Raw genomic sequence first — 27,398 nt, 5'->3', positions numbered from 1 at the left:
TTCTTGGCTTCTTTATGGGGTTGCTATGGAACAACACCCTTAGATCTTCGATCACTGCCTCTTAAATCCTTAGACTCTTAAGTTCTGCCTTTTCGACAGTAGTTTCTATGAGACATGTCTTTAAGATTGGAGTGAGCCTTTGTTTTTCTGAAAGATTCTATGAGGTATTATTTTAGATCTTTCTGAGGTCTTAACAAAGAATCTTACATCTGTATTCTGGACTTGATCTGTGCTCAGAAGCTGTCTCTTAAAGAATCCCTGGCTGACATTTTACATTCCTTCCAAATTCTACTCAGATGGTTCATTTTTTAAAAGATCATCTTTGTCTTCTTTGAGGAAATCTTGGCTAGATCATCAAGTTTATTAGGTACAGTTTTTATTTCTCATTTTACCAGAAGTAACAATTTAGTTCTAACTTCCAACAATATTTTTCCCAGTTTCCTTCAGGCACTCAGCAGCATCTTCCTTAAAGCTCTTTAAAGTTTCCACTAACATTCTTTTCTTGGTCCTTCCAGGTTTCACCAGTGGTGTCCTCAGGGGCCTTCCAGATTCTGTATACCTAATCCTAAAGCCAATACTACATGTTTTAGTTGTTTATTATAGCAGCCCCTCATTCCAAGTACTGATAAATATGTCCCATGACCTGTGCTACATGACAGATCACCTCAAACTTAGGATCTTTTTTTTTTCTAGTTGTATAATTGACATCAATCTTAGTATCTTACAACAGTCATTTTAATTATCTCTCATGATTTCTGTGGGTCAGAAATTCTAGAAGGCTTTACCTGAGTGATTCTAGCTCATGGTCTTTCAAATGGACGCAGTCAGATAGGGAGTGGAGCAGATACACCGTGGGAGTAGGAAAGAGAAGGAAGGATACGGAGCAGCAGGAGTGGCTGGGCATCTTTCTCATGTCATGTAGTCTCAGAGCCTTTCTACACCATCTCTCCACATGCACTGATTTGGCCTTCCTTCAACAAAGCAGCCTTAGGGGGAGTTGGACAGCAAATATGGCGACTGAAGTCTTCAAGCGTGAGTATTCCAGTGAGCAAGGCAGAACGGTGTATCGCTTTTTTCTTACCCACCCTTGCAGGTTACCCAGTGTCATTTCTACCTCATTTTATTGGTTATAAGTTACCTTCACCTCTTGATGGGAAGACAGGGTGTTACTGTAGGTGAGCATGTGAGAAGGGAGATGACATTGTAATCACCTTTGGAATTTAAAGTCTGCTTCAAATAGGAAACAGCAAGTAGAGTATCTTCTTAACTGAGGTTTGTCCTGTGCAAGACTAAGTATCAAAGCAGGAATGATCCCTGATCACTGAGAGCTTATAGTCTAAAAGCAATAAGAGCCAGTGAGGTGTTTTTATTTAGGTAGTTTTATAAATGTTAAATACAAAATCTTATCATTTATATTATTTAATTTGTTCAGATATTTACTGAACAAGGCACTGGGCTTTATATCTTATATTGGGGCCCTAATATAATGCCTCCTCCTGCACTAAAGTTATGTTAATCATGTCATTCATGGTGTCCACTTTATTTATTTACATTATTCTGTGTGTCAGCTAGATAAAATCTAACTTACTGTGTATCTTGACATAATGATAAAAAGTACCACTCAAACATGCATCATAAGGAATCCTGGTTGACAGTCACTGGGGACTAGGATGCATGGTATTATCTCAAGTGGAGGCAGTATAAATTATTCACTCTGGCTCTTGAAATGCAGTAGATACTTTAGCGCTCTTAAAAGTGACATTAGAAAAATGGTTCCGTTGTCCAATTTTTTTGTTATTTCATCTAACTCTCTCTAGCTTAACCTCTGTGAAGCTGATATTTTTTTTATCTTTCTGGTTGTAATGGAGGGCAGTTTTGGCATACATCAAGAAACATTTGAAAATATTTGGGCACATTTTTAGTTTACTACAGCTGAGAGATGTTATGCTATTGGCATCTAATGGGTAGAGGCCAGGAATGCTGAACATCTGACAATGCACAGGACAGCCCCCCCACTGCAAAGAATTATTTGGACCAAAATGTCTGTAGGGTTGAGGTTGACAAATCCTGGACTAGATGACCATTAAGATCTTGCCCTACTCTAAAGGATTGTGATGGTTTTTTTTGCAGGTTGCCATTATAAAAAATAAATACATACTCAGAACATACATGACAATGTAGTCTCAGGCATCTATCTGCTCATAGGGCATTTGAACCAAAGAGTGACTATGTCAGGTTTAAATTTTCTTTTTGTCCTCATATTATTCAATGTAATACTTTACACTTGATATTCTGTGAACTTCATATGTATGTGGTCTTTCAAATTTCCTTCTCCCTTTCCAATTTTTTATCCTATTTTTGAATGGCTGAATCAGTGATTGGTTGCCCGGTAATTCTGTCTCTTGAGTGAATCTGAAGATGAGACTAGGGGAGAACTATCAGTGACAAAAAAAATTAGGAAGAAGAACTTGTTAATATGTCTGTTGGAAATGATGTTAAGCAAATATGTGTATGTGTGTAATTCAAGTATACTATACTGGTTGTGATAGTAGATACTGATTTAATTACAGATCTGTTACATCTTTTTGGTTTTCTTTTCTTTCTTTTTTTTTTTTTTAGAGAGAAAAAAACGGTCTAATCTCTTTTCTACAAGGAGCATGTCTTGTTTCCCTCCCGCCCCCCGTGTGCTTTCTATCTGTCTGAACTATTCTTGTCCAAATACAGCCTTCGATGCTCAGTAATTCTTTTCATGTTTGATGGAAGTTTTATTTTGGAATTACTTTCTTGCATGAACCATAGTTTTTCTTTCTTTCTTTTTTTTTTAACCACAGTTTTTCTTTGCATAGTCCATGCTGCCTCCTTTTCTCTTAGAATTCTGGATTCAGGGTTTCTTTCTAAACGTATTGAATGTGTCCTCAGAATTGCTTAGCTAATGTTACTGTTTTGACTTTTCCCCCACTTCTAATGTCCTAAATTTCTCTCATTTTTCCCATTTCTAAAACCCCTGATTTTAGGACTTTCTAAACTATATAAATGCTAATCCTTATTGTGGGAATAAATAAATAGAATTCTTTTAAAATATTTTTCCACGAATTATTTTTCTGTTTATCAGAGGCCAGGAATTTTTGGTGTGTGTTTTATTTCAGAAAGTTCTTTCTTCCCTTTTCCTACTTATCATAGGTAATTATTATTGTGTAGATGTTACTACTCTGGTTAGTGTTATGATATCAATGACTTACAGTGAACCATGAAATATAAAATGACAGATTTAAAGATTAAGGCCTCTCATCCTTTGAAAAAGTAACAAACAAAAAATATTGAACTTCCTTATTTCTATAAGGATGGATAATAGGGGATTTGGGGAGTTAATTGAATATCTTGAATATCTATTTCAGAAAGTTTTCAGCATGAGTCATTGATTTCACAGCACATTCAGACAATCAAGAGTGGTACCTGTCTGGGTTAAAGAAAAAGTTACTTTAAAAATCTATGTAGAGAGTTGATTAAATGGCAAACGAATATTTCTGTATACTTTGTCTCCGTGATGCTGAAGAGTTGAGATTATAATGTAATACCATATGTTATGAATTCACAGGAAATCTTAGTAATTGTAGCTGAACTAAAATGTGATTGAAGGAACAGAAGGCAAGGGAATACTAATTGAATTCATTTATTTGCTTAGGATTATAGCAGAAAATCTGACCTTAAATTATTGTATTTCCTTTGAAAATTAATTTCATATATCAACAGAACTCTGTTTAGGCAGCATTAAATTCATTTGCTGCTGCTTAAATTTTTTTTTATTTTGGATTTATAAAATGTTCTTCCAAGATGCAGAAATATTCTTATTCTCTGGTGATTTGGTATACTTACTGAATTATGTATTAAAATTTTACTGTTACGATCTCAATATAGAAACTGGTACCCTGAGTGGTAATGAGATTTTTCACAATCTATGCAAATTTTGAATCTGTCCATTTTTCTTACAATACAGGATGATGAAAACAATAACTCGCCTTCACAAAGCTATGGTGTTTCTTGAATATTTCACAAGTAATTCTTGGGTTTGGAATACTGACAATGTCAATATGTTGATGAATCAACTAAACCCTGAAGATAAAAAGGCAAGTATTTTCTGTTTTATATTAGGAAATATGTAGCACACTCATTGGAGAACCATTAGCAACCTGAGAAATAATTGGATATTTTCCACAATCAGTATGCAACAAGAAAGACATTTGACCTATTTATAGTGTCTCATTAAAGCTTCAGTCGTAATTGTTGGTAAAATAAAATTGCTTTATCTTAGAATTTATGATGAGAGTGGTAGAGGTGCTTTTTTTTTTTTTTTTTTTTAAAGATTTTATTTATTTATTCATGATAGAGAGAGAGAGAGAGAGGCAGAGACACAGGCAGAGGGAGAAGCAGGCTCCATGCACCGGGAGCCTGACGTGGGATTCGATCCCGGGTCTCCAGGATCGCGCCCTGGGCCAAAGGCAGGCGCCAAACCACTGCGCCACCCAGGGATCCCCAATGGTAGAGGTGCTTTTAAAGTATGATTGAAATGTTGATTCTTTTTTCCCTTTAGTCAAATTCAAAAAAACTTGGACTTCTTTATTCATTTTTCCTCCACTTGGTTTTCTTTGAATTTTGAGAAGAAAAACCTCTCCGAAATTATTTTACTCATGTCTCATTAAAGCTTCAGTCGTAATTGTTGGTAAAATAAAATTGCTTTATCTTAGAATTTATGATGAGAGTGGTAGAGGTGCTTTTAAAGTATGATTGAAACGTTGATTCTTTTTTCCCTTTAGTCAAATTCAAAAAAACTTGGACTTCTTTATTCATTTTTCCTCCACTTGGTTTTCTTTGAATTTTGAGAAGAAAAACCTCTCCGAAATTGTTTTACTCATATGTTCATGTCTTATCATTCCATATTTTTCCCTGTTAGTTTGAAGCGTAAGCTCTGTACATGTATTCTTTTTGAGATTACCTGAAGTATTTCAACATGCATACCTAACAAAGTCTAAATTAAGCAATTTCTATAGCTTCTTCTTTAATGATATTTAGGACCTTAAAGTGTTTGAGCTGTAATTACCACCCCACTAATACACATGTTTATACATTACTTTAGTTCTCTATTTAAATCTTATAAGTAGATATGAGTTTGTTTAGTTTTATTTAGATGTAAACAATACTTACCAGTGTCTTTGCTATTAGATCTTATCGTTAGGGTCATTTTCTTTCAGCTTGAAATCTCCCCAGAATATGAGGAGTAGGGGGTCTGTTAGTGAACTCTCAGTGTTTGATTGTCTGACATGTCTTTATTTTAATCTTGTTTCTGTAACAGGACTTTGGCACATTAAAGATAACTTTTTTTATATTCCTTTAATATTTGGCTTTGTTATTGCTGTTGGAAAAATCCATCTTATTTGCTGTTGCATTGTGGGTGACCTCTTATTGTTGTCTCTTTTTGAGAGTTTTTCTTTGGTATTCTGCAGTTTCACTATGAATATGTCTGGGTATAATTTTTAAAAAATATATCCTGTTTCACGGTGGACTTCCTGGATCTGAAGTTTGATGTCTGTTAGCAGTTGAGGAAATACTTAACCATTGTTTCTTCACATACGGCCTCTTCACCATTCTCTTGTCTTCTTGTGAAATTTTAATGTATTTTAGATCATTCTCTCCTCCAGGTCTTTTTTTTTTCCCCAAAGACTTTATTCATGAGAGAGAGAGGGGCAGAGATATAGGCAGAGGGAGAAGCAGGCTCCCTGTGGGTAGCCCGATGAGGGACTTGATCCCAGAACCCCAGGATCATGACGTGAGCCGAAGGCAGACCCTTAACCACTACCCTTCTCCTCCATGTCTTTTAACTTTTATTTCATATTTTGTATCTCTCTTTCTGGCCTAAGAACTAATAATTAAAGGTCTATGGCAGTCTTTCAGCTATGTCTAAACTTCCTTTGAATTTTGGGTTTCAGATATTTTCATTTTTAGAAGTTAGGTGTATTTTTCAAATCTTATAGACATTTCTTAAATCTTTAGAATATTTTTTTCTTGATACATAGTAGACATAATTGTTTTAAATTCTGTTTTTGATAATTCGGATTTCTAAAGGCTGTGCAACATAGCCTCATTGTCCTTTAAGCTAGGTCTCACTCATGGCATCTTGTTTCTTATTTCTTACTGTTTGACTGTAAATTCAAATTCCTTGAAGATTTCTGTGGGAATTTTTTTTGAAGCCTGTGTTGAAATTGAAGTTTTCCAATACGGATTTGCCCTTGCTTCTTCTTCTAGTAGCCTGGTGACTGTTAGCATTAACTAGCCAGGTGACATTAACAGGCCAGGACCACTTTGAAATATCTGACGAAGTTTTTAGCTTACAGTTTCTCAAAAGAGGTTTTTTTTTCATCTTCCCAGTCTGTTTCCTTTCTCCACTTCCTTCCTTAAAAATATTGTTTTGTTTAATATGTCCAAAATAATATGATAAAATTTAAACAAAAATTTAAAAATTACTTAAAATTTAAAGAACCGTTTAAAGGATATACTTTCAATTTTTTTTATACTGACCCTTTGAAACCCAGTGTACATTTTATACTCCCCAGCACATCTCAGTTCAGACTGGTCCCCTTCAACTTCCCAGCGATTCATGTGGCTTATGGCTACCATATTAAATACTGGAGGTTTAGTTCATTCTACTGGTTCTACATGACAAAGGCATCAAGTATGCAATTTTTCTGCCCACTTATGTGTGTGGTGGGTTTATTTTTTTCCCACTCTTGCTCTAAGGATACAGCTTTTCTCATTTTTACCTTTTTGCAGAAGTATTCTGTAAGACTCCTTAATTTATGGGGCCATAGGTTTTATAGCCAGTCTTCCTCCTTGCCTGCAGCCTTCAAAGCAGAAGGTCTAAGGGAAAAGCGTCCTGCAGGTAATCTCAGGTTAAAAGATTTGTGGCTTCTGCTGATTCCTTACTTTCTTCCTCCCATCTTCCCTCCACCCATCCCAGTGCATCCCACATGCTGCCCAGTGAATTATTGTGATCACCCTCACTTTCTAAGAAATAGAACTTTCTCCTATTCACTATTTCACTTTCTATGGTGAAGAAATAGAACATAATCATCCCCAGAAGATCCCTTCATGCCCCATCCCAATCACTAAGTACCAAAAGTAACTATCTTGAATTCTAACACTTAATGGTAATTAGAGCCATTTATGACTTTATATAAATGGTATCATACAGTGTTTTTTTCTTTTTTTTGTTGATAGATATTTGAGTTATTTCCAGTTTTCGGCTATTGGGAATAATTTGTATACATTTGTATAGGATCTATATCTACAATAGAATGGTAGCTGAGTCAAATGGTATTTGACTCAAAGGGTATTTGTATATGTTCAGTGTAGTTGATAATGCTAAACAGTTTTCCAAAGTAGTTGCACCAATTTATATTCCAAGTGGCAGTGTATTAGAGTTCTTCTTAATCTACATCCTCCCAAGAGTTGGCCTTTTCATTTTAATTTTTGATTTTAGCCACTTTGGTGAGCGTATAGTGTTATCTCAATGTAATGTTAATATGCATTTCATATTACATAAAAAGTTTGTGTAGAAATGGCAAAAATTGTCAATAATCCTACTCAAAATGCACTGAAGATGAACAGTTTACAGAAGAATAAATGCAAATGATTCTTAACCATTTGAAAAGATACTCATCCTCACTCATCCAAATGGAAGTGCAAATTGAAGCTACGTTGAGATATTTACTACTTAACAGTTTGCAAAAATACAAACCTTGCCAACATACCCTTCTGGTAAAGCCCTGGCCAGTGGGAGTTCTCATAGATTGTTGGTAGGAAGGTATATCTTTCTCTGACCTTGTATTTTCAACATTTCTGTATCCTTACCTTTCAGATATTTCTCTTCTAAGCAGCATATAGTGGGTTTGTTTTTTTTTTCCAGTCAGACAGTTTTGGACTGTTCTTTGGAAGACCTAATCCATAATGTAATTTCTGATGATATTTTATTTAAATATAACTTTTGGGGATCCCTGGGTGGCGCAGCGGTTTGGCGCCTGTCTTTGGCCCAGGGCGCGATCCTGGAGACCCGGGATTGAATCCCACATTGGGCTCCCAGTGCATGGAGCCTGCTTCTCCCTCTGCCTGTGTCTCTGCCTCTCTCTCTCTCTCTCTGTGACTATCATAAATAAATAAAAATTTAAAAAAATTAAAAAAAATAAATATAACTTTTGGTGCTTTCTATTTGTCTTACTTGTTTTAACTTCTTTTTTTTTGTTCTCTTTGAGTTATATTTTACAATTTTATATTTTCCCATCTGTATCAGTTACATAGAAATATATTCTTTTTCAGTTGTATGAGTAGGTTACTCTAGAGATTACAGCATCCTTCCTTACTTTATCAAAGACTAGTATAATACTGATACTTCTGCCTTTTGTTTTGGATAACACAAGGACCAATACATATTTTAATTCTGCATGTGTGTTTATATGTCTCACAATCATTATTCTTATTACAATCTGTGCCATAAGTATTCACATAGATTTACCAGCATCGATTGTCCTCTCATTGCTCTTCATTTCATCTTCCACCTCCAGACTTCAATCTGGAATCATGTTCATTCTACTTAAAGAATACCCTTTAGTGTACTTCATCTAGTGTGAGTCATCTGCTGATGTCTCATTGTTTTCAGTTTTTATTCTTCTGGAAACATCTTTATTTGTCAAAGATATTTTCACTGGTATGGAATTGTATGTTAACAGTTTTCTTCAAGCACTGGAAGACATTAGCTTCCATTGCTTCTTTTGAGTTTAATACTTGTCCCTTTGGAGGTAATCCATAACACCTTTTCCTGCTGTCTTTAAAATTTTCATCTTTGATTTTCAACAGTTTTACTTTGATGTGCTCAGATACATACGTATATGTGGTGTATGTGTGTTTTGGATCTGTGGCTTATGTGTCATCATTTTGGGGTAATTTCCAGCTGTTGTTTTCTCAGATAGTGCTTCTCTTCTACTCTTTTCCATTTTTCTTGTGGGAATCCAATTACACATCTGTAATGGCTTCTCATAAAATCTCCTATCTGAAGTCAAGTCTCCATTTTAGTGCAGTGTTACTTTAATGTCTTATTTATGGTAGTTTTTTTTTGGTCTACAATTTGGTATTTTCAAATAAGTGATAGTAGGGCAGCCCGGGTGGCTCAGTGGGCACTCTTCAGCCCAGGGCCTAATCCTGGGGACCCGGGATCGAGTCCCGCGTCAGGCTCCCTGCATGGAGCCTGCTTCTCCCTCTGCCTGTGTCTCTGCCTCTCTCTGTCTCATGAATAAATAAATAAAATCTTTAAAAAAAATTAGGTGATAGTAAACTGAATGATCTGTTTATTACTCTAAAAAAATTATCTGATTGTATATGGAGAAGCACTGAGCAGTGCATACCCCTCTTTATTTTGTCACAAAGTAACATTTTTGTAGAGCTTTCTTTTCTGGTTATGTCCATCCTTGTCATCAAATGGCCTCCTTAGTTACCTAAACTTCTAAGCCAACTTTCTTTCTCTTGATGTCATCACTGTTCTATAGGAAAAGTATTCTGTATGTTATGCACGGTGTTTAAAAAGTGATACTGTAGGTAGAAATAAACTGGAAATAAATGTATTAGTACATGTATAAAGTGGTGAGGGGTACATAGATTATTTGGACAATGGAATTTTATCTTTTTTTAATGGTACAAGTTTCTTTCTCCTTATACTTCTTATACTTCTTTTTAAATGCTGACATGAGTTTTCAGATTATCTTCTGAAGTGTTTAGTGGAAGGTATAAAATAGAGATAAGAATTTCTTTGTGAATGGCAGTAAGATTTTAAAAGTTAATATCATAAACATTTTGTAATCTTGCCATGTGGAACAAGCCTTTAAGAAAGTGTGAATTTTGGGGGCTACTGGGTGGCTCAATCAGTTAAGCTTCTGACTATTGATTTCACCTCAGGTCATGGTCTCCTGGGTCCTGAGATCAAGCTCTGTGTTGGGCTCCGTGTTCAGCAGGGAGTCCACTTGGGTTTTCTTTCTCTGCCCCTCCCCCTGCTCATGCTCTCTCTCTCTCTCTCTCTCTCTCTCGAATAAATAAATCTTGAAAAAATTTTAGATAGGGTGAATTTTTAACTAGTTGTGAAAAAATTATTCAAGGAGGTGACCAGTAGGTTTTTTGTTTCTTTCTTGCTATAGACCTTTAATATTGATGTACGGCAGTTACATTGGGCAGAATATATAGAGAACTACTGCATGGGAACTAAGAAATATGTATTGAATGAAGAAATGTCTGGCCTTCCTGCAGCTAGAAAACATCTGAACAAGTAAGTTGCTTACATCGGCTTGATTTCATCTTGTCTTCCTTATGAAACATTACACAATTTTTTTGGTAAGCTGGTATATTGAATGAAAGATATTACTAACATAATATATTGCATTTAGGAAAAGTGCTTACCTTTAGACTGAAACTATGATAGTATTAACTTAGCCTAAGATTGTTGAAACGTTATTTTATCAATTTATATTGTTCCTTAGCACTAATTTCAGGTGGAATTTAGTTTTGAAAATCACTGTTATCTTTTCTTCTATGCTGAAGAAATAAATATATTAGGGGAAAATAAAAGTGTATTTTAAACTAAAGGTAATTTATTTGAAGGAGTTTTTGTTTTGTTGTTGTCCCAGTCAAATGCATCTTTGGAAGAGGAAAAGAAATAAAATAATACATCATTCGGCATAGAATTTTTTCATTGTTTTTAAAACCAGAGTTATAATCATTCCCTTAGAAAAGTCATATATACTGATGTTTTTTTTAAAAAAAAGCTCAGAAAATACAGGAAAAATCATTGTTATCCCATAATTCAGAGATGCAATTAATTTCAGTAGTAACCTCTTCGATTTGATGTTTTTATAATAACAATTTTTATAACAATTCTCAAGACCTGTGATTCTTCATGTGTCCCTAACTTGTATGAGGCTTTGCAGGGCAGCTAGTTGTGTAGTTGAGGAAAGTGAAGCTTATGGAAGTTGTATTTGCCTAAGCCATATGTATTCAGTAGCAAAGGAAACTAGAATACTTATCTTTAACTCCTAATTCAAAACTTTTTTGTTTTTTTTATATTGTTTGTATGTTATAGTCCTATCTTGGACTGCCTATTGAAGTTCATGGAATTTATGTAACAGTGTTACATATCTGAACATTTGTATTCTTTTCTAAAACCATTAAAATTATAAAAAACGTTTTGAAACATGAACATGATAACATTAATATTACTCTTTGAGAATGGGAGAGTCCTCCTAAATAGACTAGTGCCATGTTTCATTCATGGGTGAGGATTTGTCCTCATTTGACCTTTGATCATGTGACTGTCAGTATAACTAAAGAAGTTCACATGTCTGACCACTTGGAAGTACCCACAGATGTTAAAAAAATGTTTATTTTTGTCTAGAAAATGATGTATATCATGAACAAACCTTTTTAGCTTAGATAGGAAGCTCCAGAAGTACAAGGGGCATGACTGTTTACCTACAATATATTTAGACTGGTCACACAGGAAGATGCTGAGTAATCCTTGTTGAATGAATAAATTTGCATCCCAAATATACTGTCATAGAAAAGCTTTGTGTTATTCATTGTTAATAAAGGTAATGTGGCATTTGATGGACTGCATGGTCAGGTTTGCTTGACTTTTGCTCACTTTCTAACTTCTTAAGGGTTTCTAGTTCGTTTTTTTTTTTTTTTTTTTCTAGTTCGTTTTCAAATAAGTTTCAAATTAATACTGGATTTGAAAACAGCACCGATTATCTGCCATCCAATAATATTTTATTCTAGAAACATTGTCTGATATGTCTCTTGATTTGCTTTCCAGGTTGAGGAACATACGGTATGGTTTTAATACTATCCTTGTGATCCTGATTTGGCGCATTTTTATTGCAAGATCACAAATGGCAAGAAACATCTGGTACTTTGTGGTTAGTCTGTGTTACAAGTTTCTGTCATACTTTCGAGCATCCAGCACTATGAGATACTGAAGACAAGAATTTAGCATTAGAACATCTATGCATATGGTGGTCTAAATGCACAAAATGTAAAATGTACTTAAGTCATCTCACCTTTTGTCAAGACATTAAACCATCTTACATCTTAGATCAGAGTGTGGAGTAAAGTATGGTACATTTTATGTAACATTTTAATGTTTATGCTTATAAAAATCTATTGAACACACTGTGGTTATGCCAGCTCAAATCTACGATAGCCACCAAAACCAAGATTTAACATTTTGATCCCTGGGGACAAGGGGTAGGGTGAGGGTAGGAGTGGGGAAATAGGAACACTGACCAGTATAACTGTGCAATTCTGGAACATATTAATTAAAATATGCCTTAACATATAGTGAATTTCTAACTCTAATATATAGTGCAGTGGAAAGCATTTATTTGGACAGGAATACTTAGCTAAGTTGGTAGATATTTAATTCTTCAGTGTTTGATATTTTTCATCAGTTGAAGTGGGTTTTAGTTTTGTTAAAACTATAGCCAAACTATTTTCACATCATTCTGTACGTTATTGAGAGGTCTCCAACATGAATGAAAGACATGTTCTCATTTTCCTTTCTCTGATTAGCAGTCTGATGCACATTATTTTGAATAAACAGTTACTTCCATAATCAGAAGGCCATATATTATTCTAACGGCCTTACTGGATCTACATGGGTTTGAGAATCCATATCAACATATGCTCTGTATTTTTTGAAGGAAAATGAGAATGATATCAATAAGGCTGTTAGTGTCAAAAATAATAGGCATACACTTTTCTTGTCCACATTATGACCAAATAAAAATCAGTCCTGTGAAATTTTATGTTTTAAAGCTGGAGAATTTCTTGAGACTTTGGCAAAGGGGGTGCAGGTGGGGAGGGATTCACCATATTTGTGCTCTCTTCCCTTTATACATTTTATTAATAGGACTTTTAAAAGACATACCGTCTTCCCAGTGAAAACTGAAAGTGCTTTATTATGGAAGAATGTATTTGCAGGTAGTCATAACATTAAGAAAATGTTCTCACATGTGTGTAAACACATACTAAACTTTTGACCTTGAGAGCTGAATTCCTTCAAGAAAAATAAAATAGTGCATAAAATAACGTGTATAAAATTAAATAAAGACTTTATTTACATACCACATAAGGTCGCAAACTATTGAATGAGTTTCAAGATATCATTTATTTTTTCTGCATGTAGTTTTAGCTTTAGAAAGAAATGCATTATAGAAACAAGTAATAGCAAGAAAATTAATGTATATTTTAATGATACATTGTTATTCCCTTTAAACCTTAATAGTAGTTAACTGTCCTTACTGCTTAACATACATTTGGTTTAACATTGATCAGCATAACATGTTCTAATTTAGCTGATCAAGTTGTACTATATTTAAATCATCAACAGTATATCTTGAATGTGTCTAATGAGGTCAGTTCACAATACAAAAAGTTACATAAACTTTACATCTTAATTTTCTGTCAATTTAAATGCAATGTGTAAGAAGCTTATTTTGTTATTGTGAAAAAACTAAATGTAAATGAAACCACCTTCTTCCATGCAGGTGCGTAATCTTGAAAAGGAAAAATGCTTCCATGTTGAAGCCAGATTTTCTGTAGTAAAACTTTTAAACGTTATTTTAAAAGAAATATGTATATAAATAAATATATATTCTTTGAAATGATACTAAGTCTCTGGTCTAGGACCATACCTTGTGTAAGGTGTGAGAGACCATGACAGTGTCTGAAAATGGAATAAATGATGATGCCTTTAATTTAAAGTGGCCCACTAATTAACTCTAGATGCTCTATACATTGAGTACTCCATCTCTCCAAATACATTTCCATAATGTGTTGAAAACATGCTAACATTTGTATGTTTATTCTTCTGCCGAATATACTTAGAATCAGATGAATTGTTTTTGTATTTTACAGAAGAATCAGGTACAACTTTGACAGGCATGTGAAGTACAGAGGGGGGTATGTTTTCTGACTGTGTCATTGTAATCCAATGTAAAGAAATGCTAGCTGGAATGGGTGCTGAGGCCACTGCATTAATGTTGTGTGTGTGTTTAGCATTCTGTTGTCAGAAGAAGCTAATGAATAAATTAGTATGTCATTTTAGAACTTAGTTCTAAAATTAGTATGAAGAGCATATAGGTTATTAATCTCCACCAACTAGACTAAGCTTAACTCAAAGACTTTGGAAGTCATTTTTGTTTGTATCATTTGCTAGACATGGTTTTTAGTTCTGTTTGATTATATTTTCTACACAAACTCGGTTTCTAACATGATAGCCTAATAAATTATATTTAATACTTTGTTCAATTCATTTGATAAAGCTATATTGTAAAACATTGGTTTTTTCCCCCGCTCTTCACTCTTGATTCTGTGCATTTGTCAATTGTGACATCATTTGTGGCTATATTGAAATTTGACTTGGCAACATTAACATGTTTTAAAACTCAACAAAGAAGCATGGCAATACGTTCTTTGACTTAAGAATGGTATAAACATGGTATAAAAATGGTAATAAAGCTTGGAAGCAGGGAGGAAAAAAAATCTAATTTTCTCCCCTTTTTTTGTGTGTGTCTGTAGGAACTGGTTCAGGGTTTTTTGCTTTTTGTTTTAAATGTAAATTGATAATCTTTTATAAGAAGAAAATAGGAGCATTATTGGGTGCCTTTGTTTGTAAACCAAAAAGTAATAAATGAATCCCTATATTTCCAGTATAGTATTTATTGTATTTTTACAGTAATTATCCTGAAAAGTTTACTGAAAATTACCCATAAGGTAATGTGGTTAGAATTATAAGAAGCAGGCCTCATGTATACTACTTACCTTTTTTAGATGCACTTATTACCTCTTGTATCCTAATGTTATTTAATTGAGTTTCTTACAAGCATTTTAGGGGAAGCATAGAATGAATACCTTTCATTAAAGTATTATTTTTACATATTGTCTGGAATGAGATAGTTTTTTCCAAAAATAATACCAGGAGACTGCCAGGGTCCCATTTAGGCTCCAGCTACTCTCCTCCATGTTGAATATCATTTTAATTTATAGGTACATTTGTAGTAATTTAACTGTTGAGTAAGGATGGGGAATCACTTATTAGTAATAGAGATTAACTATAAGAAAGAAGGCACTGGGCTGGGTTCAGGTGAGTGTAAATGGCCTTCCACAAATGCTTTCCAGGCTGCCTCTAAGCCCTCACTTGAAACCATTAACACTGATTTGCTCTACTTTGAGAAAAACTCTCTAACCTTTTGCATGAGAAACTAGAGACAGGAAGGTATGCTGCATAGTTTGATATAGGAATGAGTTAATTAAACTTATAGTCTTTGTGATAAAAGAAATACAAACTATTTTCTTATTGAATTAATGTTTTTATCTTAAAGCATTTTCTAGTCATAGAATGAATTTATCTTTTTTTTCTATGGTGGTATGCTCTTCTATTTGTTACTCTTAAGATTCCTAAGCTAATCATCTTTGTCATTTGAGCATAGTTGTGCATAATTGTTAAATAATTCCTTTGCTTTTTTTTATTAAAGAAAAATTTGAGTAACATTAAGTTTGACGTGCTCCTTTTGCAAGTTGATGGCTCTAAAATACATTTATATAGAAAAACATAAGATGATGAGTATGAATTAATGTCTTTACTGTGGGCCTAAACTCAGAGGAATAAGGCTATAACTGTCTTTTTTTTCTTTCTTTCTTTCTTTCTTTCTTTCTTTCTTTCTTTCTTTCTTTCTTTCTTTCTTTCTTTCTTTTTTTGATCACAGACCACAGATACTACCTATGATTTTATACAACAAGAAGAGAGGCAATGGAGATTTTTCTGAATTCATTAAAATATACAAATATTCATAGTTACTCTCTTTGAAATATTTGCCTTAAGATTTTCTGCTAGATGTTTAACTTCTCCATGCTGCAACTTCATGGGGTTGAATTAGGTGCCCTCCAAAGATGGTTTGGAGGCAGAATTCTGTTATTTTCTGCTAGTTGTACAGAAAATCTAACACATTCTTGCTCTTTGTCTCTTGTGCATATATCTGTGGAGAACCTCCCTTGAGATTTTGTGGCCAAGGAATAACTAGAAAGTGTTGGACTGAACCATATAAAAATGCTAATATTTGATTGTCTTAGACCTATTAAGATCTAAGACTTTCATATGACTCACTCTAATATTAGAGCTGCTTTTTGGTTTTATTTTAACAAACATCTGAACCTAAACATACAGATGAATGTGGGAGATTGTATATTGCATCAGTACCTAATTTTTGAACATTTAACACCTAATTTTCTGCTTTGTGTTGTATCTTTCACAGGTTCTTGTCATTTCTCCCAACTTGGTTCTTGGTTTCTTGAAAGGAAAACCAGCCTTGCGCCTTTCATGTTGTAGAAATAATACTAGTGAACATTTGTTGAGCGCTTGTTATGTGTCAGGCAGTACCCTAAACATTTTCCATATATTAACTCTAAACATTTATGTTTATTAATACTTTGAGGAGGGTACCTCTTTCACCCTTGTTTTATAGGTATGGTAACTAAAGCATTTGAAAGGAACAATTTACCCACGTTATGCTGGTAGTGGCAGAGCCAAGGTTTGAACTCAGGTGGTCTAGCTCCAAAGCCCCACTGCTCATTGCCCACCACAAGACACTGTCTTTCAGTGTAGGAACACAAACGTTTCTGGACTCTTTGGAGAAGTTGTCTGACATGCTGTTGTTGTAAATGTCTTTATTGGCTTACTCAGTTTGAAACCCAGCATTCATCAAAATATTCAGAACTTATCATGGGTTTGGTGCTGTGATTTATATTGCAATTATCTGTTTACCTATTTGTATCACCCACCATACTATAAGCTTCTCAGTGGTACACACCTGGACTATAACACACTACCTACACTTTAGGATTTTGTGACTTAACATAGGTAAGTAAACATAATTTTAATATAACGTATAAAGAAAGAAATGGATGAAATGTTAAAAGCACTGCTTAGTGTTTCAGGAGAGAACGCATATAAACGTGAACTTATGATTGATTGGCTTTTTGTCCCTATTCTCTCATGTTTTCTAAGTTTTCTGCAATGAGCCTGAGTTTTCTTTGTTTTTTTAAACCAACCAGTTTTTGTTTTTGTTTTTGTTTTTGTTTTTTTTTTATCATTTCTACAGGATTATTATTATTTTTTTTTATTTTTATTTTTATTTATTTTTTTTCAATTAACTTTTATTGGTGTTCAATTTACCAACATACAGAAAAACACCCAGTGCTCATCCCGTCAAGTGTCCACCTCAGTGCCCGTCACCCATTCCCCTCCAACACCCATCCTCCTCCCCTTCCACCACCCCTAGTTCATTTCCCCGAGTTAGGAGTCTTTATGTTCTGTCTCCCTTCCTGATATTTCCCAACATTTCTTTTCCCTTCCTTTATATTCCCTTTCACTATTATTCATATTCCCCAAATGAATGAGAACATACACTGTTTGTCCTTCTCCGATTGACTTATTTCAGTCAGCATAATACCCTCCAGTTCCATCCACGTTGAAGCAAATGGTGGGTATTTGTCGTTTCTAATGGCTGAGTAATATTCCATTGTATACATAAACCACATCTTCTGTATCCATTCATCTTTCGATGGACACCGAGGCTCCTTCCACAGTTTGGCTATTGTGGCCATTGCTGATAGAAACATCGGGGTGCAGGTGTCCCGACGTTTCATTGCATCTGAATCTTTGGGGTAAATCCCCAACAGTGCAATTGCTGGGTCGTAGGGCAGGTCTATTTTTAACTCTTTGAGGAACCTCCACACAGTTTTCCAGAGTGGCTGCACCAGTTCACATTCCCACCAACAGTGTAAGAGGGTTCCCTTTTCTCCGCATCCTCTCCAACATTTGTTGTTTCCTGCCTTGTTAATTTTCCCCATTCTCACTGGTGTGAGGTGGTATCTCATTGTGGTTTTGATTTGTATTTCCCTGATGGCAAGTGATGCAGAGCATTTTCTCATGTGCTTGTTGGCCATGTCCATGTCTTCCTCTGTGAGATTTCTCTTCATGTCTTTTGCCCATTTCATGATTGGATTGTTTGTTTCTTTGGTGTTGAGTTTAATAAGTTCTTTATAGATTTTGGAAACTAGCCCTTTATCTGATATGTCATTTGCAAATATCTTCTCCCATTCTGTAGGTTGTCTTTTAGTTTTGTTGACTATATCCTTTGCTGTGCCCAGTTTTTGTTTTAAAGTAACTTTACAAATGAGGGCACATGGAATCTGGAAAAATAAGAAAAATGTAAAAAAATATATGTCTTTCTGCAGTAAGAGTCAAGATCCATTCATTCTGGATTTTTAACTCCAGATCTTGGATGGAATTCTGTCTCAAAATTAAGGAATGACGACTTACTAGGCAGTGATAGCCCTTGAAACTGTCCAGGTCTTTTTTTCATTTTTAGCGCTTGGTAGGTAGGTTTATTTTCTTGTGCTTCTTAGTTTCCTGCTTGATCTTTCTCTGATGGCCTTGCCGTCCACGAATATGTCTTCTGAGCAGCCACGTCATCCTATCCCTAAATGTTCATATTATGCATCGGTCAGTTGTGAGTTTACACAGTCAGCTCCCACTGAGGCCACTCAGCTCTTGGTAGACAGAGAAGGTATTTCTGTTCTTAAAGCTGAGTTCTAGCTTTGGGAACCTCTCTTAACTACCATAACTTGGTACAGACAGTTTTAAAGTATTGCTGATTTTAAAATATCTTATTTGAGGAAATCTGAAGTGATCAGGGTTCTTTTGGGTTAAGCTACATGAAAACAGGACCTGCCCTCATTGGATTGAAAATACCACTTCACTTTGTTTTCTGCATTTGATTGTGAGCTCTCCCATAGAGCAGGGCCTATTTTCTATGTTACCTGGCATTGAGAAATCACTCAGTAAACTTTTCAACTTCTTGATAATGTGAAGTCATACTACTGTTCAGTTTCCTGCTCATGTACAAGATTTTGCAAGGTGGCTGCTGAAAGGATGTGAAAATTGTTTCCAGCAATAACTTTGTTTATATAAAGCATAGAGATGCTAACAAAACAGTGCAAATGCCCCAAGTTAGAAACTCCACAACTGACAAATTTTACCGTCTTTTATTCAGTTAGACTTTTTATTCACTACTGTAAAAACGTGCTTAAATACTATCTTCTAAATTCTTAGCAGGTCATAATCAAAGTAATAACGCTGAGGACTATATTATCTCCAGAGTCTTTCTTTACCAAGATACTTATTCGAAGAAACTGGGCAGCCCGGGTGGCTCAGCAGTTTAGTGCCGCCTTCGGCCCAGAGTGTGATCTTGGAGACCTGAGATCGAGTCCTGCTCGGGCTCCCTGCATGGAGCCTGCTTCTCCCTCTGCCTGTGTCTCTGCCTTTCTCTCTGTGTGTGTCTCATAAATAAATAAATGAAAAATCTTTAAAAAAAGAAAAAAAGAAACCTAGTTGTCTAGATTGAAGGGCAAGTTGATTCCTGGTACATGATGATTCCTAATGGTGTGTGCTTTCGATTAAAAAAAACTCTGGGGGGCAGCCCCTGGGGGGCAGCCCCTGTGGTGCAGCGGTTTAGTGCCACCTGCAGCCTGGGGTGTGATCCTGGAGACCCGGGATCGAGTCCCACGTCAGGCTCCCTGCATGGAGCCTGCTTCTCCCTCTGCCTGTGTCTCTGCCTCTCTCTCTCTCTCACTCTCTCTCTCACTCTGTGTCTCTATGAATAAATAAATAAAAATCTTAAAAAAAAAAAAACTCTGGGTAAGCTTTACAAACACTTTGATCAGTGGTGCTAAAGCCATTGGGAGGGTGGGCCGAGTGTACCATCAGCACTGCAGAAATGGCTTAATGAAACATTTTGACCTGCCTATATCATCTGCCTTCTTCCCCACTATGCCAAAATGCATTTTATAGTCTTGGGCCAATTTTTGAATTGTTTTCCTCTGACATAAGAGGTATGCTCAGTACACTGTAAGGACTGCCCATCCTGCCCTGATGTCTTCAGCCCTCAGCTCCCTCACTGTGTAATTTCAGTTTTGTCCTAACTCATGATGTTAAAAACACTCTCTTACCTCTCCTGTATTGTCAGATGCGCTTTACCTGCAAGCACACTCCATACTCTGTTAGCTTAACAAACCATCAAATTCTAGGTCATTACAGAACAAATGAACTATTTCTTGAAATGTCATTACTCAGGTCCTAGATAGGATTTAGCATGATTTTATGCTGAGATCCTCCTTGGCACTAGGGCAGACATACTAGCATCAATCTCAAAAAGGCACACACAAAACCATCCCCTTGGAGGAAAATAAGACAAAAGCAGATAACAGAAACATGCAAAATTGTGATTCTTTTGCATCTTTCAGCAGATTCCACTGCCATTTCTCTACAAATACTCTGTTTTGTAAATGAGTACTCCCATGTCAGCATCTCTGACATAACTGTTCCATGGTAATTGCAGAGCACAAGTACACAGTCACTTCTGAAATGCAGAAAATACTGGTAAAACTTTTTCATAAAGACAGAGAAGCAAAATATATAGTGGAAAAAGCATTAATTTTGCTGCGAGACTAGGTATAATGCCTGCCATCTCCCAGCAGTATGGCCATGAATGAGTCATTTAGCCTCTCGGCCCCACCTTCCACATCTGTAAACTACCTGCTTGGGAGTGTAATGGTATAATTAATATAAAGTGTATGATACATAAGAAGTGTTCATTAACTACGTCCTCAAAAGCACCATAAACGTCAGAGGAATAAAATGAATAATTATAGAGTGAATTCTACTAATGCAACTCAACTTACATCCTGATTCTACACTGATTTTCCCATTTCTAATATTTCTGTCACATTTGTTTTAACATGCAGATTCTGAACATTTTTTTAATAAAAATATAAGAAATCAGTTCCTTTTTCCCTGCAATATTAATATCACTTTCATTGAGCACCCCCTCCACTATGGGTTTTCTGCCACCAATAACTTGCTCACTGGGTTGGAAGGAGGATCCTTCAAAACTTCCTCATCCAAGGACATAATTCCCACCTAGTCATTTCACCGAGGGCAGAATTCTTTAAAGATGACCAGTTCCCAAATCATCCATTCCCACAGAATTTTCGTTAATACGCCTTGAGACAACTCACCCTCTTTCTCTACCCCAGTGATCTGTAGTCTGCCGGTTGTCAAGTGGTTTGTCTTCCTCCTGGGTGAGAGATTTAGAGCATGTGACCTGGGCCTAAATTGTGTTCCAAGAACATTTTGGGGCTTCCCCTCCTCCTCGTATTTAAGAGAGAAGATCTGAAATACAAAACTGTCTTTTCTAATTATATAGCATGGTTTCTAGAGTATTTCATATTCAATTAACTCTGTGGTCCTCACACTGAAAAATGAAAAGACACAGGAAGACTGGTGGCCTGTAATTAGAAAAAACTTTAACTGTCGTCAAACAAACCCTGGAAATCATCCCATCCTCACATATATGCATGTATAATCTTCCTATTTGAGCCTTCTTCCTCAGAATCAAAAATAATTCGGAAGAGTCTCACAACTAGAAATTGCAGGGTACGTCTGTTCAAAAATTGTTAAATCACAGGTTCTTAGCTCTAGATTTGAGGCTTTGCCTCACCAGGCATTCCATACAGCTTTCTCACCCTTTTCATTTTCGAAAGAGAATGTGCAATGTTTCCACATTTAGTCGTCAGGAATTTTGTTTTGGTCTTTTGGGGGCGGGGGATTTGGCTTAATTTTTTTTCTATTGCAATGTAAGCCAGTACATACACTAAATAAACTTAGTTACCTTTTACCTTTTTACCCCCTTGGCTAGAGCTTTCTCGTTATTCTATTTAGGTTGAGTCTCTAATTCTGATTCAAGTTCTCACTTTGGAGTCTCCCCACCCCTGCCTTTGCCCCCAAGGCAAAGTTCCTATGTGAGGTGTTTTTACTCCCGCAGACCCACTCTCCTGTGTTCTGCAGCTGCTCTTTGCAACTGATTTCATGCCTCCAGTCTGATTCCTTTCCAAAGCACGTTCTTACAGCAGCTGAATGAACTTCCTAAATCACAAATCTGTTTATCTTCACCCCTCTACCTAAAACCTTAAATGACTTCCCTTCTGCACACTGCCTCCAGGATTACGTCCATACATCATAACACAATTCTGACAGCTTATTATGATCCAGACAACTTCATGTCTCTCACATTCTTCCTATTCTTCATGCTTAAACCACTTGCCATTCTATCAAAATTCTAAACTTTCTCTTGGCTTGATCCTGATAGATCCATCTACCTCCAAAATTTTGTCTGTTCTTCCCACCTTTCACATTTCAGTTTTAGGCATCAAGTCTGGAGCAGGAATGCTTTCAACTGCAAATATCCAAAAGCCCAGATTGCAGCTAATTTTTCTAGTTTTTTTTTTCTAACATTGATTTATTGTCACCATAATCATTGCTGGTATTATAATAGTAAGATTAGTCTTACATTGTTCTTAAGTGATCCAGTAGTTCCGATGAAACTTCATTCCATATTCTCATTCCACTGGCCCAAAACAGGGATCACAAAACAGGTTTTATCTTAGCCTTTACTGCCAATCAGTTAATAACTGATAACTGTGTTGAAAAAAATTTGAGACTCGAAACACTCAGTAGAAGAGAATGCCCTGCATGATCATTTGGTGATGTCTGTCATGGGTGCAGAAAGGAAGCATGGCATGTGTGCAGTGAATCTGCTGTCTTTGGCCAAACTTCTGCATCTTTAAGTGGCTTGGTGTTAGCTTGTCAGGATGGAAAAACACAATTCTAGAATAGGAAAAGCATTAAGACTATTTTTCCACTTTAATTTGCGCACACTTAAGTGCATTATTCCACTTTAAATGATAAAATACCTTACTTTTCTAGGATTAAACCCAAGTTAGTTGTCTATTATCTTTTGTTTATATACACTACTGAATTCAGCTTGCTAGTATTTCTACTTATCAGTCTACTTTGATTTATTGTTTCACCACTTAACATGTTAGAAACTTAACAACAGTATTTCCATTTACCTCCCTCCCATTCTTCCTGCCATTGTCAAACTTTTTTTCTTTTTCTTTCTTTTTTTTTTAACTTTTCCAAATGTTACAGACTGCAGTACATTGTTAATATTTTTTGCTTCAAATAGTCAACTGTGTTTCTTGTAAGTGATCTTAAGGAAACAAAATATATTTAACGTTTCTGGAAAAAAAAACATTTCTGGAGTTCTTTCTTCCTTCACGTGTATCCATATTTTGAATTTACCGTTTCCCTTTGGCCTGAAAACATGAACATTTCTGGTAATGTAGATCTGCTGGTGGTAAATTCTTCAGCTTTTATTTATCTGGAAGTGTCTTTAGTTCATCTTTGTTTTAAAGGATGTTTTCTCTGGAAAAAGAATTCTAGGTTGATAATTTTTTTTCTTTAGCACTTTAAATATATAATTTTTTTTTTAATTTTTATTTATTTATGATAGTCACAGAGAGAGAGAGAGAGGCAGAGACATAGGCAGAGGGAGAAGCAGGCTCCATGCACTGGGAGCCTGATGTGGGATTCGATCCTGGGTCTCCAGGATCGTGCCCTGGGCCAAAGGCAGGCGCCAAACCGCTGCGCCACCCAGGGATCCCTAAATATATAATTTTAAATATATCATCTTTTGATCTCCATTGCTTTTCATAAAGTCAGTGATTATTCTTATGTTGTTCCCCTTTAGGTAACATGCGGTTTTTTTTCCTGTGCCAGTCTTACTATCTTTTCCTCTAAGACTCCACATATACATATATCAGACTGCTTGATACTATCTCAGGCCACTGAGGCTGTATTTAATTTTTCAGTCCTTTTTTTGATCTGTATTTCAGTTTGGAAAGTTTCTGCTATCCCGTTTGCAAGTATACTGATTTTTTTTTTTTTTTTGTAATTTCCAGTTTGCTATTAAACCCATCTAGTAAAATTTCAACTCAGATATTACAACTTTTAGTTTTAGAATTTCCATTTTAGTTCTTTTTTTTATTTCTCTACTACGATTTCTTATTTTATTTCTCTACTACGATTTCTCATTTCTCTACTACGATTTCTTACATCCATCTTTTCCCTTATATCTTCCATATATTTATAATAGCTCTTTTAAAGTCCTTGGCTGTTAATTCCAATGTCTATGTCCTCTCAGAATTTGATGGCTTTTTTGCAGGGGGCGGGGTTGGAGATAGCATTATGTTGTTGCTGCTATTCATGGTTGTAGGTCACATTTTCCTGCCCCTTCTCATGTCTAATACTTTTTATTACTAGCTGAACCATGTGGATATGACATTATTGAGAGTCTGGATTTTATTTTCTTCCTATAAAGAACATTGGTTTTTGTTCTTTTAGGCACTTAATATATTGGTAGATCAACTTAATCCATTTGGGCTTGCTGTAACCCTTGTTCTGAGGCTGGAGCAGACCTACTCCTATGTACTGCCCTCTGAGCACTTCACTCAGTGCCTGGATGTCACTTTATTCTGGTTAGAACACAAATACTGCAGATTGTGCCACCTTCAGAATCTCCATTTAGCTTACACAGACCCTGATGGATAACTCTTTTCTGACAGACTTGTGGTGTCTTGCTCTGTGCATCTACAGATTAGTACTTAGCCAAAAACCCAAGAATCCATATGCAAATTCGGCAGGAGCTACTGCCCTGAGGAGCTTTCTCCTTTCTGGTATCCTGCATTTCAGTTTTCAGGCACCTCAGCAAGCTCCAGACTGTGATCTTTGCTTCTTTCATCTAGCAAAACTACCCTCAATCCTAGAATCTCCCTAAGGCTCTGGAAGTCCCTCCTGAGAGACAGCCAGGTGATCTTGGTACTGTTTCTGGCTGTGTGACTAGGGAGGTGCCTGATAATAAGAAATCTACAGCTCTCTTTGTCCCAGTAGACACAGCTGGGGCACCCAGCATCCTGTCCCTGACATAGCCCTTGCTAAGTCCATCTGCACCCTCGTGCCTTCCAAACTAGAGAGCTCCACCAGAGGTCAGTGTCGGTGGAAAGGGTGGGACTGGAGGGGCCTTAGTTCCTCCATCATCTCTACTAACTCCGTAGCCATTACTTGGTGTTTTTTGATAAGGATTAATTTTTCAATGCATGAAAAACTTGAATATAACAATGTTTAAAAATACTGCTATCTATATCTGTAAATTTAAAAAATTAATGTGGCTACTTGGGTTCTTGGGAGCAGTCTCTGGGTCCAGGGTTTCAGGATCAGGCTGTTTACCTAGGGATCAAGACCTGTGAAAAGGAGGTAGTAGCAGCGGGATTGGCAGAGGGGGAAATTAAAGTCTGTTGGAAGCCTGATATGGCTTCTACCCTCTAGTAGGGAGCTTGGGAGTCACTACTGCCTCTTAAATGTCTTGGATCAAGCCAACATGAGCGAGCCATGACACACCACCCCCCTTACTCAGTCATGTGATATGTGCTGCCCCAGTTAGGGCGGAACTTTGGGTGTGCCAACTCTTGAGCCAGGGCAGACCCTCCAGGAACTGACCTCAGAAGTTGTCTCCTTGACTACACTGCATTTGAGCAGCACCTCCTCCCTTGAAGGGGAATGTGGTGGTACATCTCCCATGTCTACCACACACACACACACTAAAAGGTGCTTGCTGTAGAAATGCAAATATCTTCACTGATCTTCCTAACCTGATTGTCATTCCTAAGCTCTATTTAGAAATTCTGGAGCCAGCTAGACTCATCTTTTGAAATACCAGGAAATAGTGAGGACTAGACTATCATGGGGCCTCACTGGGATAAAGTTGGAGTAGGGGCCGCTTGGCAGTCTCCTATATATATTGATCCATACAGCCAGCCATCTGACTGTCTCTTCATGTGCCTAACCACAAATATTCCCTGTGTTAGGCTCTTGGTCAGGTGTTGGGAAGGTACCTGTAGCTACAACTCCTCCTCTGTCCTCAAGGAACTCAGAGACAGTGGGGGTGATATCACAGGGAACACAGCAGCCTTCACTGTGACCCAGGCAGATGATTGGACCTACAACAAGAGAGCCTCAGCTTCTGGGCCCAGAAACCAGTGTCAAGCAAGTGGGAGGCATTAAGAAGTCAATCCATGGGAAGAAGCACCAGCATAAGCCACAGGCAGAGCTGAGTTGAGAATAGCTTCCAAAGGAAGGGTCAGGGCTGGGCCTGGGATGCATGGGGTAGGCACAGGACATGGGCTGTAGGGGAGACCTAAAGGCATGTGGGTGTAGGATGCAGCTGAGCTTTGAGGGACCAGTGAATCCAGGAATGAAGGAGTAACAGGTGAGCAGATTTAGGAGTAGAGTAGGGTGAGACATCAGTGGTGTTTATGACCAGCAGGAGGGGCACAGATTCAAGTGCAGAGAGAAGGTCCACTTCCTTTGGGGTGAGAGGGTACTGTTGCTCCATATTCTTTCTCAGATGTGCTTACTTGGTGATTCCTTACTCTCTCCCTTGTGTTCTGTTGCCTTCCCCCCTGACCCAGGGCTGACCTAGGAGGCTGGGTTAAAGGGTTGACTGAGGAGCCTGCCCATTAGCATCTTCAAAGAGAGAAAGTCAGTGAATGCAAAGGAAGAAAGGAAGATCGGCCCTGAAGGCAACAGAGGGGAGGCAGACTCAGAACAATGACTGGCCTTCTCAGTGCAGGAAGATGACCCAGATCCATCTTAGGCTGCAGCCATTTATTTCCCCTTCCTCCTCCTCCTCCGTCTGTACCTCTGCTCAACTCTGGTCTTCATCACCTCTTACCCAATGGCTTCAACACTCCCATCCCCTAGTAGATCCACTTCCTCCTCTCTGGAACTTCTCACATTCATTCTAGGTAACCAGGACAATCTTTCTAAAGCACACAACTGATCATTTCACTCCTCTGCTAGACATTTTGATGTCTTCCCACTGCCTTAAAGGAAAGTATGATATCTTCAATGTAGTCTTAAAACCCATCCTTGATCTGGCTCCTGTTGGCTCCTCTGCTTCTCTCTTTCTCTGCCTTGCATTTTATATTCTGGCAACAGAAGCTGAAGCCTCTGCTGCTTTGCTCATGCTGTTCCTTCTGTCTGGAATGTCATCCTTAACTTTAACTTTCTCTACTCATTGTTTAGGCTCCATCCAGGTGTTCTTTCTCGAAGACTCACTTGTCTGATCTATCTTCTCTATAACTTTTAGCATAACTGCTTTGTAGTTACTTATGCAAAAAGAATGTTCTAGTTGAGCCTAGAATGGGAGTCAGAATTGGTGGACTGGGCACCTTCTTGATTCTCTTCACATGAGCTGATAAGCATGAGGGTGGTTTGTGGGGAAGGACTGAGTGTG

The 27,398-nt window shown here is 36.8% G+C and overlaps 1 protein-coding gene across 3 annotated transcripts in view; it reads left to right on the top strand.

Annotated features, from left to right (window-relative positions):
• The window catches only part of FAR1 (fatty acyl-CoA reductase 1), a 68,029-nt gene extending 53,401 nt beyond the window's left edge, over positions 1-14,628 (top strand). For all 3 annotated transcript variants that reach the window (XM_041730188.1, XM_041730187.1, XM_041730186.1), the window contains 3 exons: positions 3,995-4,124; positions 10,230-10,357; positions 11,900-14,628. In XM_041730188.1, the coding sequence (XP_041586122.1) occupies positions 3,995-4,124; positions 10,230-10,357; positions 11,900-12,062 (421 nt within the window). In that variant the 3' untranslated portion in view covers positions 12,063-14,628. The remainder of the gene's footprint in view (positions 1-3,994; positions 4,125-10,229; positions 10,358-11,899) is intronic.
• The last annotated feature ends 12,770 nt before the right edge of the window (positions 14,629-27,398 follow it).

The sequence above is a fragment of the Vulpes lagopus genome, chromosome 15, assembly GCF_018345385.1.
Source record: "Vulpes lagopus strain Blue_001 chromosome 15, ASM1834538v1, whole genome shotgun sequence".
In the NCBI taxonomy this organism is placed as follows: domain Eukaryota; kingdom Metazoa; phylum Chordata; class Mammalia; order Carnivora; family Canidae; genus Vulpes; species Vulpes lagopus.
Note: the sequence above shows the minus strand (reverse complement) of the source record. Positions and strands in the feature narration are given on the sequence as shown.